This window comes from Spea bombifrons, chromosome 11 (genome assembly GCF_027358695.1).
Source record: "Spea bombifrons isolate aSpeBom1 chromosome 11, aSpeBom1.2.pri, whole genome shotgun sequence".
Taxonomy (NCBI): Eukaryota; Metazoa; Chordata; class Amphibia; order Anura; family Pelobatidae; genus Spea; species Spea bombifrons.
Window position 1 is genome coordinate 354,835 of NC_071097.1, and position 11,587 is coordinate 366,421.

General features: G+C 50.4%; 2 protein-coding genes across 2 annotated transcripts; both read left to right on the top strand.

Annotated features, from left to right (window-relative positions):
- Window positions 1–18: 18 nt before the first annotated feature.
- Window positions 19–3,406, top strand: LOC128469165 (gastrula zinc finger protein XlCGF26.1-like). Its single transcript, XM_053451001.1, has 2 exons — window positions 19–184; window positions 1,458–3,406. The coding sequence occupies exon 2, from the start codon at window positions 1,733–1,735 to the stop codon at window positions 3,269–3,271; it is 1,539 nt and encodes a 512-aa protein (XP_053306976.1). The 5' UTR covers window positions 19–184; window positions 1,458–1,732; the 3' UTR covers window positions 3,272–3,406.
- A 5,229-nt stretch (window positions 3,407–8,635) lies between these two features.
- Window positions 8,636–10,837, top strand: LOC128469255 (gastrula zinc finger protein XlCGF57.1-like). Its single transcript, XM_053451082.1, has 3 exons — window positions 8,636–8,715; window positions 8,826–9,240; window positions 9,378–10,837. The coding sequence occupies exons 1-3, from the start codon at window positions 8,644–8,646 to the stop codon at window positions 10,793–10,795; spliced, it is 1,905 nt and encodes a 634-aa protein (XP_053307057.1). The 5' UTR covers window positions 8,636–8,643; the 3' UTR covers window positions 10,796–10,837.
- The last annotated feature ends 750 nt before the right edge of the window (window positions 10,838–11,587 follow it).

An 11,587-nucleotide genomic window follows, 5' to 3' on the forward strand; every position in this document is an offset into this window, starting at 1 on the left:
CTGCAGTCCCAGGAGTCCTGGTATAGCTGTGAGAGGAACTTGCCAGAAACAAATATGGCCGTCCTGTGCACTCACTTCCTGTTACATCACATACACTCATTTCCGTGCTGGCTGTGGGAGGAGCATGCGCAGTGCAGATCATTGTCTGCTACCAGGAGGATACTTAGTAGCAGAACGTCAAGAGGTAGGAACTACGGGTTTTAGACGTCATAGGGAGCTGAGAGGTAGTGGCTACCTGGCTGGGACAGCCTGGGGGAGATGAGGTAGTGGGTACAGGTTTGGGACACACTGGGGGTGGACCAAAGATAGTGGCTACAGGGCTGGGACACCGTGACTGGTGTAGAGGAACTGGCGTGAAGCACGAGATGTAGGTGAGAGAATCCTGAAGTACCAGAGATAGACGGGGGGGAGAGAGACGGATACGATGGGCGGAAAGGAACCGGCGAGAGAGTCCTGAAGTACCGGAGATAGACAAGGGGAGAGACGGATGAGATGGACATAAAGGGACTGGTGAGAGAGTCCTGAAGTACCGGAGATAGACAAGGGGAGAGACGGATGAGACGGACGTAGAGGGACCGGCGAGAGAATCCTGAAGTACCAGAGATAGACGGGGGGGAGAGACGGATGAGACGGACGTAGAGGGACCGGCGAGATAATCCTGAAGTACCAGAGATAGACGGGGGGGAGAGAGACGGATACGATGGGCGGAAAGGAACCGGCGAGAGAGTCCTGAAGTACCGGAGATAGACAAGGGGAGAGACGGATGAGATGGACATAAAGGGACTGGTGAGAGAGTCCTGAAGTACCGGAGATAGACAAGGGGAGAGACGGATGAGACGGACGTAGAGGGACCGGCGAGAGAATCCTGAAGTACCAGAGATAGACGGGGGGAGAGACGGATGAGACGGACGTAGAGGGACCGGCGAGAGAATCCTGAAGTACCAGAGATAGACGGGGGGAGAGAGACGGATACGATGGGCGGAGAGGAGCCGGCGAGAGAATCCTGAAGTACCAGAGATAGACGGGGGGGAGAGAGACGGATACGATGGGCGGAGAGGAGCCGGCGAGAGAATCCTGAAGTACCAGAGATAGACGGGGGGGGGGAAGAGACGGATGAGACGGATGTAGAGGAACCAGCGAGAGAATCCTGAAGTACCAGAGATAGACGGGGGAGAGGGGTTAGTAGAGAGCTGGATGGAGGAAGATAAGTCTGGCAGATTGTAAGAGGTATGAGGGACACCGGCTAGCACAGAGTTACAGGAGTCAGGATGTTTAATTTCCTTCCGTAGTTTGGTTTCATCTGTTAAATATCTAGATATCGCTTTCCGGGCCCTGTTCCCGATCTCTGATAATTAAACTGAAAAGAACGAATAGAAAATGACCCCCATTACCAGAAACGCTGTCTTTTCACCAAATCTCTGTGTTTTAAATAATAACTGTTTTTGCTTTTTTCCAAGGAGTGTAAATATTCCGAATAACCAGACGTTCTGACCACGTAGATGGAAGATCTTCTCCTGCGTCATCTCTCTCATCATCGAGTCTGAAGAAACAAATACAATCACAAGGAAAATCCTGAAACGATCCGTAACGAGGAGTTTGGGGATAAAAGTGCCGCCACTCGCAGCCGAGGAACCCCAATCTCCGGTGGATAAAGTGTTTAGTGAGCAAAATAGAAACATTCATAGAAATTTGAGGTTCTGGATACTTTGGATCCAATCTCGGCTGTACAGAAATGGATCAAACAGCAGAGGAAGCCTTTCCGTGTTCCGAGTGCGGGAAACTTTCCACACAAATGAGTGATCTTAGAACACACGAGAGAATTCACGCCGGGGACAAACCATACGCGTGTTCCGTGTGCGGGAAATGCTTCACCTTATTGGCTAATCGTAACACACACGAGAAAGTCCACACGGGGGAGAAGCCGTTCGCCTGCGCTGAATGCGGGAAGCGTTTCATCACGAAACCCAACCTTATCCAACATGAACGTCGTCACACCGGCGAGAGACCGTTTGTGTGTTCCGAGTGCGGGAAAGGTTTCACCACCAAGCAAGCGCTTACCAGGCACGAGCGGATTCACACCGGGGAGAAGCCGTACGCGTGTTCAGAGTGCGGGAAAAGCTTCTTTACCAAGCCGGAGCTACAGAGACATGCGCAGTTACACAGCGGAGAGAAGCCATTTGCCTGCTCGGCGTGCGAGAAATGTTTCATCACGAGGTGCGAGCTCAAAGACCACGAGCGCGTTCACACCGGGGAGAAGCCGTTTGAGTGCTCCGAGTGCGGGAAACGTTTCCGGCGGAAGATGACCCTTAGTTTGCATGTGAGGCTTCACACGGGGGTGAGACCGTATCCGTGCGCTGAGTGCGGGAAACGTTTCATCACAAAGCCCCAGCTGACCCAACACGAACGGAGTCACACCGGCGAGAGGCCCTTCGCGTGTCCCTCGTGCGGGAAATGCTTTACTATCAAATCAGATCTCAAGCAGCACGAGCGGTGGCACACGGGAGAGAAGCCCTTCGCGTGTTCCGAATGCGGAAAGTGTTTTAGCAGGAAGTCCGAGGTCAACAAACACCTGAGAACTCACACGGGAGCCAAACCGTTTTCATGTCCGGAATGCGGGAAGCTCTTCACTGCGGCAGGGAGCCTCAGCGCTCACAAGAGAGTCCACACAGGAGAGAAACCATTCGCGTGTCACGAGTGCGGGAAGTGCTTTGGCACCAAGTCAGAAGTCAATAAACACATGAGAACGCACACGGGAGAGAAGCCGTTTGCGTGTTCGGAGTGCGGGAAATGTTTCACCACAAAGTCAAATCTCGCGATACATGAACGACATCACACGGGCGAGAAACCGTTTGGGTGTCCTGAATGCGGGAAATGCTTTACCAGCAAGTCCGAGCTCACCGTGCACGGGAAGCATCACACAGGCGAGAGACCGTTCGCGTGTCTGGAATGCGGAAAGTGTTTTTATACAAAGCAACGTCTCCAGCAGCATGCGCGATGTCACACGGGGGAGAAGCCCTTCGCGTGTTCAGAATGCGGGAAATGTTTCACCACAAAGTCGGGGGTCAATCAGCACCTGAGAACTCACACGGGAGAGCAACCGGTCGGGTGCCCTCAATGCGGCAAATGTTTTAGCAGAAAGTCACAGCTGAGTACGCATCAGCGAATTCACGCGGAGGAGGAGGAGGCAATGGCGTGCACTAAATGCGAAAGCAACTCGAGCGAGCGCCAGGATATAGACGAGAAAACGCACGTCGTAATGGGAGAAATATAACGGAGATGAGCAAATTCACGCAAAAAGGAAAAAAAAAAGGCAGGTCAGATGAAGAACGCGATGCCCACCTGAAGCCGGGTGAGGTGCGGAAGGAGAACAAAAGAACAATTAGAGTCGCTTAAGATCCCAAAGCCAGAGCTATCCAACCATTGCATATATTTTTTTCTTTAAATACCACATTTTAGTATAAATATATATGTTATTTTACAAACCGAAACCCCATCACGTAGCGAGTATGATCGGTGTAGGCGTCTCTGAATGTTGGACTTCTAACGTCACTCCTGTGATATTGCGATGATGATATTACGCGATGATCGGGGTTGAGTATATGAGGATTATTACACATGGACGAGTATTTTTTTAAATCATAGCGCATGGTCAGATCTGAATTGATTTTCTGACTCGTAGATTTTGTTAGGAGAAGTGATAGCTGAATAAAAATAACATTTACGCCGCGAGGAGGTCGGCCGTTCTCTGTATGGTTGGGTCTCGTCCTGAAAGAACCGGATTTTTCACAATCCCGTCGGAGCTCACATCGCGGTCGGAATAAAAAGTCACGAGAATCAGTTATTTGTTACATTTCCTAATTACTATAATTCATACTCTGAGGTTTTACGTTGGTTTGAAGAATAGGAAGACGACGTTGGGCCAATGAGCTTTTTATCTGCTGCGAATGCGATGGAAACCCCGTCAGAAGCTGCTCCTTTAGCCCAGGACAGCAGCCAGAGATGCAGCCTGCGAAGGGTTAAACGAATAGCGCTCTTTGCATGTAACCCCAAACACGAAGCAGAACTAGCGTTGCGGTAAAAGGGACTCGTTCTGCCGTAACATTGTGAGGACTGACGGGTAATCCCGCTATCGTCGCTCCTGTCACGGGGGGGGGGGTATATCGGGCAGAGAGTGAACATTTCATCGGCAAAGATGATGTTTGAAGCAGGAAAAGTGGGCAGCGTGAGGGGCCGAGCGTTTGTAGGTGTATGTAGCGTGTCTACGTGTGCGTGTGTGTAAATCTGTGAGGGGGAGTGTGTGTTAGTGAGCGTTTGTAGGTGTATGTAGCGTCTGTATCTACGTGTGTGTGTGTAAAGTGTTTGTGAGAGTGTGTGTAAATCTGTGAGGCGGAGTGTGTGTTAGTGAGCGTTTGTAGGTGTATGTAGCGTCTGTATCTACGTGTGTGTGTAAAGTGTGTGTGTAAATCTGTGAGGGGGAGTGTGTGTTAGTGAGCGTTTGTAGGTGTATGTAGCGTCTGTATCTACGTGTGTGTGTGTAAAGTGTGAGAGTGTGTGTGTAAATCTGTGAGGCGGAGTGTGTGTTAGTGAGCGTTTGTAGGTGTATGTAGCGTCTGTATCTACGTGTGTGTGTAAATCTGTGAGTGGGAGTGTGTGTTAGTGAGCGTTTGTAGGTGTATGTAGCGTCTGTATCTATGTGTGTGTGTGTAAAGTGTGAGAGTGTGTGTGTAAATCTGTGAGGGGGAGTGTGTGTTAGTGAGCGTTTGTAGGTGTATGTAGCGTCGGTGTCTACGTGTGTGTGTGTGTAAAGTGTTTGTGAGAGTGTGTGTAAATCTGTGAGGGGGAGTGTGTGTTAGTGAGCGTTTGTAGGTGTATGTAGCGTCGGTGTCTACGTGTGTGTGTAAAGTGTTTGTGAGAGTGTGTGTAAATCTGTGAGGCGGAGTGTGTGTTAGTGAGCGTTTGTAGGTGTATGTAGCGTCAGTATCTACGTGTGTGTGTAAATCTGTGAGGGGGAGTGTGTGTTAGTGAGCATTTGTAGGTGTATGTAGCGTCGGTGTCTACGTGTGTGTGTAAAGTGTTTGTGAGAGTGTGTGTAAATCTGTGAGGCGGAGTGTGTGTTAGTGAGCGTTTGTAGGTGTATGTAGCGTCTGTATCTACGTGTGTGTGTGTAAAGTGTGTGTGTAAATCTGTGAGGCGGAGTGTGTGTTAGTGAGCGTTTGTAGGTGTATGTAGCGTCTGTATCTACGTGTGTGTGTAAAGTGTGTGTGTAAATCTGTGAGGCGGAGTGTGTGTTAGTGAGCGTTTGTAGGTGTATGTAGCGTCTGTATCTACGTGTGTGTGTAAAGTGTGTGTGTAAATCTGTGAGGGGGAGTGTGTGTTAGTGAACGTTTGTAGGTGTATGTAGCGTCGGTGTCTACGTGTGTGTGTGTAAAGTGTTTGAGAGTGTGTGTAAATCTGTGAGGGGGAGTGTGTGTTAGTGAGCATTTGTAGGTGTATGTAGCGTCTGTATCTACGTGTGTGTGTGTAAAGTGTTTGTGAGAGTGTGTGTAAATCTGTGAGGGGGAGTGTGTGTTAGTGAGCGTTTGTAGGTGTATGTAGCGTCTGTATCTACGTGTGTGTGTGTAAAGTGTGAGAGTGTGTGTGTAAATCTGTGAGGGGGAGTGTGTGTTAGTGAACGTTTGTAGGTGTATGTAGCGTCGGTGTCTACGTGTGTGTGTGTAAAGTGTGAGAGTGTGTGTAAATCTGTGAGGGGGAGTGTGTGTTAGTGAACGTTTGTAGGTGTATGTAGCGTCGGTGTCTACGTGTGTGTGTAAAGTGTGTGTGTAAATCTGTGAGGGGGAGTGTGTGTTAGTGAACGTTTGTAGGTGTATGTAGCGTTGGTGTCTACGTGTGTGTGTGTAAAGTGTTTGTGAGAGTGTGTGTTAGTGAGCATTTGTAGGTGTATGTAGCGTCTGTATCTACGTGTGTGTGTGTAAAGTGTTTGTGAGAGTGTGTGTAAATCTGTGAGGGGGAGTGTGTGTTAGTGAGCGTTTGTAGGTGTATGTAGCGTCTGTATCTACGTGTGTGTGTAAAGTGTGAGAGTGTGTGTGTAAATCTGTGAGGGGGAGTGTGTGTTAGTGAGCGTTTGTAGGTGTATGTAGCGCCGGTGTCTACGTGTGTGTGTGTGTAAAGTGTTTGTGAGAGTGTGTAAATCTGTGAGGCGGTGTGTGTGTACATGCGCGTGTTGGTGTGTAGGCGCGTGTGTGTGTACATGCGTGTGCCAGTGCTTATGTGATGGAGTCCTTTGCGCCAAGCACTGAACTCCCAGAGACACTAAAACGGGAGCTCCAGGTAGCTACCAAAATTCCAGATTGTGGCAATATGTGGAGAAAGATGGCCGATGCGGCCCCCGGGATTAACCCTTACATAAAATTATGGTTGGCGGCCACCACCCCACCTGAGACCGGGGTAACTGACTGAAAACACCCCCTTGCGGGGCGAGCGGAGCGCGCATGATGCTTTAATAAACAAATCAATCCACCAATCACATCCAGCACTTTCCTGTCAGTGATTGGCTGCTCTGAGAACAGAGTGGGCGGAGCACAATCATATCCATGCATTAAAGGAGACATCTGTCATCACTCTGAGCCGGCCAGGTGTGGCTGTGCATGACAGGAGTTGTATTAGTAATAATAATACGAGCCATCCTTCCTGTGGGGTTCCTCTGCTGTGCCAGGACTTCCGGTAGAGCTGTGAGGGGGAGTTGCCTGAAACAAAGATGGCCGTCATGTGCACTCACTTCCTGTGACCTCACATCCGCCCATAGTCGGGTTACTCCGGCCATTTCCGTGCTGGCTGGCTGTGGGAGGAGCATGCGCAGTGCAGATCAGTTGGAGACAGCTTGAGTAGCCGGGACGCCCAGAGGTAGTGGCTACAGGGCTGGGATAGTAAAGGTAGGAACTACGGGGTCGTGACAACCTGGGGGAGCTCTGAGGTAGTTGGTACAGGACTTGGAGAGCTCAAAGGGAGTAGGTAAAGGGCAGGGACATCCTGGGGTGGACCAGAGGTAGTAGGTACAATGCTGGGACACCCTGGGGTGGACCAGAGGTAGTAGGTACAACGCTGGGACACCCTGGGGTAGACCAGAGGTAGTAGGTACAGGGCTGGGACACCCTGGGGTAGACCAGAAGTGCTAGTTACAGTGCTTGGACACCCTGGGGTATAACAGAAGTAGTGGGTAAAGGGCTGGGGCACTCTGGGGTAGAACAGGAGTAGTGGGTACAGGGCTTGGACACCCTGGGGTAGAACAGAAGTAGCAGGAACAGGGCTGGGACAACCTGGGGTATACCAGTGGTAGTAGTTACAGGGCTGGAACACCCTGAGGTAGACCAGAGGTAGTGGCTGCGGGGCTCAGATCTTATCATTGAAGTATGTGGCACAGTCAGAGGCAGTGAGGTTAGTGGCAGGGGTAGTTGTGATGGGGGGTTTAAGGCACTGAAGAGACGCTTTGGGTTATGAGACGGGAGGAGAGGAGGTGAGGGAGGTTTCGTTAGTAAGGGTGAGAGCGGGGTAATACATCCAGTTGGGCGACGGTTCGTGTGCCGAGGTTCATAATGGGAGCGTCTCGGAGAACGAGGAGTAGTTGGGGCTCCGTCATCGAGCGGAGGTGAGGTGGAGTTGTAGAGAGAGGCGGCGAGTTTGGGGAGATGTTTGAGGAAGTAAATCGGTTTAGAAGTCCTGGAGATTGAGAGGTCTCTGAGAAGGCGAGGAACGGGGTAGGAGGCAGGATAAGAAGTTGTGGTCAGGGAGGGGGAATTAGAGAAGTGAGAGAGAACACGCTAGAAAGAAATAAGGTCCAAGGTGTGACATCATCATGAGTTGTGTGAGGAGGTGAAGGAAAGCGGTGGGACGCTGACGTCTCCAAGGATGACAGAAGGAACATCAGAGGAGAGGAAGAGGGGACCCCACGAGGAGACGCGGTCACGAGAGGGTTAGGAAAGGGAACGAAGGAAGAAAGGAGGGCCAGGATTTGGGGAGATGTCCACTCTGCTGCTACAAATAGAAGTGAGAGAGGTGGGGATAGGATTTGTGGGAGCGGAGAGATGGGGGGGGTGCCTGGTGGCTGAAGGGAGGGAAAAATTCTATTAATGACAGAGGAGAGTAAAGGGAGCGGAATAAACACAATAATCCGGTGCGGCAGCAGCTGAGTATTGATTGTCGCGCTCCCTACTTACTGATCGCTGCTTGTTGGGTGTTTACCGACCAATTAATTACCCAGCAATCAAATCACAGACACATGGGGTATCGGAGAGAGGGGGTAACGGGGTACTAATAACTTAATAAAGACAAATCAAACACGCAACCAACAAATGTGACTAATGTAACCCATGACAGCTCTGGGGGAGGGGCAGTCGGGGCCCAGGAGTTAGACCTGGACAGTCCCAGAGGCAGCTGCCGAGGGCCCGGATCTGGTCTAGGGGCTGATGCTCCTTCCTCAGTTACCGACAGACCGCCCTATACAGTGACCCTGTGCCGGGTGATGTGACGGCTGCTGCGCTCTCTTTGGGGTTTGTCTTTTTGCCGTCACGTTATTAGAATTTGTGGTACAGGGAGGCGTCTGAGCGCCAAACGTGGTGACCCAGGAAAGAGTCCGGTTTAGGACTGAACATGGACAAGGATCCGGTGGCTGAGAAGATCTTGAGGCTCACCCTGGAGATCATCTCCCTGCTGAGCGGAGAGGTGAGGGGCCGGTGTCTCTGGGGCCGGAACATGGATGTCGTTCTGTCCACAAACTGCAGCTCAGATGTTTCTTTGCTCATCGATATTTCAATATCTTTCCCGATATACAGGATTATATGATTGTGAGGAAGCCCAGTGACTGCGTCCCACCCAGCAATGGCCCCCGTGTGTCAGACGGACCCCCCGGGACCCGGAGCCCCAGCCCGGTGCCTCCACCTCACTCGCTGACCCACGAGAGGAACCGCGAGCAGAAGATCCTGGAACTGACCAACAAGATGATGTCCCTGCTGACTGGAGAGGTGAGCGCTGCTGGGAACGGGACGTTATACAGTAACACCGAGGCGTGTGTCTGGATGGTGACGGCTCATTGTGTGTCTCAGGTTCCTGTAAGGTGTGATGATGTCACCGTCTATTTCTCCATGGAGGAGTGGGAGTATTTAGAAGGACACAAGGAGCTTTACAGGGACGTGATGATGGAGACCCACCAGCCCCGCGGCTCTCCGGGTAAGAGGTTTAATCCCTGCGGTCTGTGTGTAGATATTAAGGCATCTTCACTGTAACAAATAACATGTAAAATGTGAGGTCCGTATAATAAATACTCGGGAATAAGGCAGCCGCGAGAGATCTGAAATCTGCTTAATTTGATCATTTCTCTCCGACAGATGCATCCGAGGTCAGAGATCGAGTCCCTAATTCTCCGCTGGACTGTAAGACGTCTCATTTTATTAAGGAGGAATCCGCCTCGTGTGAAGAGACAGACATTTGTGACCCGGCGGAGTCTCCACAGACAGAGCTCACATCGACTCGTAATGAGGACGGATCCCCCTCAGATGAAGACGGAAATGTCTCAGCCCCCGATACACACACAGAGCACGACGGGGGGGATAACACGTCTGTCCACGTAAAGGAGGAATCCGCTTCCAATGAAGATTATTGGATCCCAACCGAACACAAGGGATCTACTTCTACTGATAAAACCCAAACCAGTAACACACATTTTCAGTGTGAAACACCCCCCGATGAGGGTACTTATAGCTGCCCCGAGTGTCAGGAACGGTTTACCAGTGACTCTGATCTTCTTCTACATCAGACCATCCATGATAGATCGGCGGCCTCCTCTCTGGGCTGCGAGAAAAGTTCTAACTCTGAGTGCATTAGGCATCGGCGTATTCACAGAGCTAGGAAGTCTTATTCCTGCTCGGAGTGCGGGAAATGTTTTACCAGTAACTCAAACCTCGTAAAACATCTCCGAATTCACACCGGCGAGAAGCCTTTTTCGTGTTCCGAGTGCGGGAGATGTTTTGCCAGGAACTGGAACCTTGATCAACATCTCAGACTTCACACCGGGGAGAAACTTTATTCCTGCTCCGAGTGCGGGAAATGTTTCGCAAGGTCCTCCGATTTTGTCTTCCATCAGCAGGCTCACGCAGGGGAAAAAACATTTCTGTGTTCTGAGTGCGGGGAACATTTTAGCAGCAACTCAAACCTTGTTCAACATCTCAGAATCCACTCTGAGGAGAAGCCTTTCTCGTGTTCAGAGTGCGGGAAGAGTTTTAAGAGTAACGCAAACCTTGTTCGACACCTGAGAATTCACACCGGAGAGAAGCCCTTTTCGTGTTCCGATTGTGGGAAATCTTTTAATCAGAAGATACATTTTGTACGCCACCAGCGGATTCACACGGGTGAAAAACCATTTCCGTGTTCCAAGTGCGGGAAATGTTTTACTAGTAGCACGGGCCTTGTTGAGCATCTCAGAATTCACACCGGGGAGAAGCCGTATTCCTGTTCCGAGTGCGGGAAATGTTTCGCGCACTCCTCGGGTTTTGCCGTCCACCAGCGCAGTCACACAGGAGAGAAGCCGTATCCGTGTTCTGTGTGCGGGAAAAGTTTTACCAGTAACTGGAACCTTGTCCAGCACGTCAGAGTCCACACCGAGGAGGAGCCTTTCTCGTGTTCTGAGTGCGGGAAATGTTTTAAACAATACTCTAATTTAACCTACCACCAGCGGATTCACAGCGGAGGACAAAACATTCTCATCAGTTTGGAAATGTGTGGGGAGCAGCTACTCGATCCTCGTTGAACATCTCAGACTTCACACCGGGGGGAAACGTTATTCCTGCTTATTGCGGGAAATGTTATACACACGGTCCTCAGATTCCCCCCCCCCCTCCACCAGAGGACTCACACAGGAGAGAAACCCTTCCTGTGTTCTCTGGGTGCGGAAAATGCCTGCCCTGTAACTCGCATCTTGTTAAACATCTCAGAATTCGAAGCAGGGAGAAGCCATAAAGGGTTTGGACTGTGCCACATGTTTTAACACTAAAGGAAATCTCGGTATCTCTGGGTTCTTCAAACATATATGTGCTTCTCAGCCACGCACACGACCCTCGATCAGCCATCCTGTCTTAAATGTCACAAACAATTTTCCATCACCAGACTCCAGCGACTATTCATTATTATTATGATCCTTTATTTATTAAGCACCAACAAATTATGCAGCGCTGCACAATTTAAATAGAGTGGTTTACAAATACATGACAAATACACGTTAACACATACAGACACATCAGCCCGCCGAACGCTGCCCACGAGCTGCCATCTAGCCTTATGGTACTTCTCTACAAACTTCCTGGCATGAACGGGGGGCTCGTGAGGACCCCGCTCGTGAGTTTACTGAAGGAATTATAGGGGTAATTGAGGCAAACGAAGGGTGAAAAGAGAGAGTAGAGGGTTTAGGGCAGCAGAGGGGAGGATTATGGCTCTCTAACTTGAAAAATACCTCATTGTGAGGTCGAAACGTTCCTTCTCTCAATAAATCTGCCTGACGTTGGAACTCTTGAGTGCCTGGAGCCTTTGTTTATCAGATTTACTG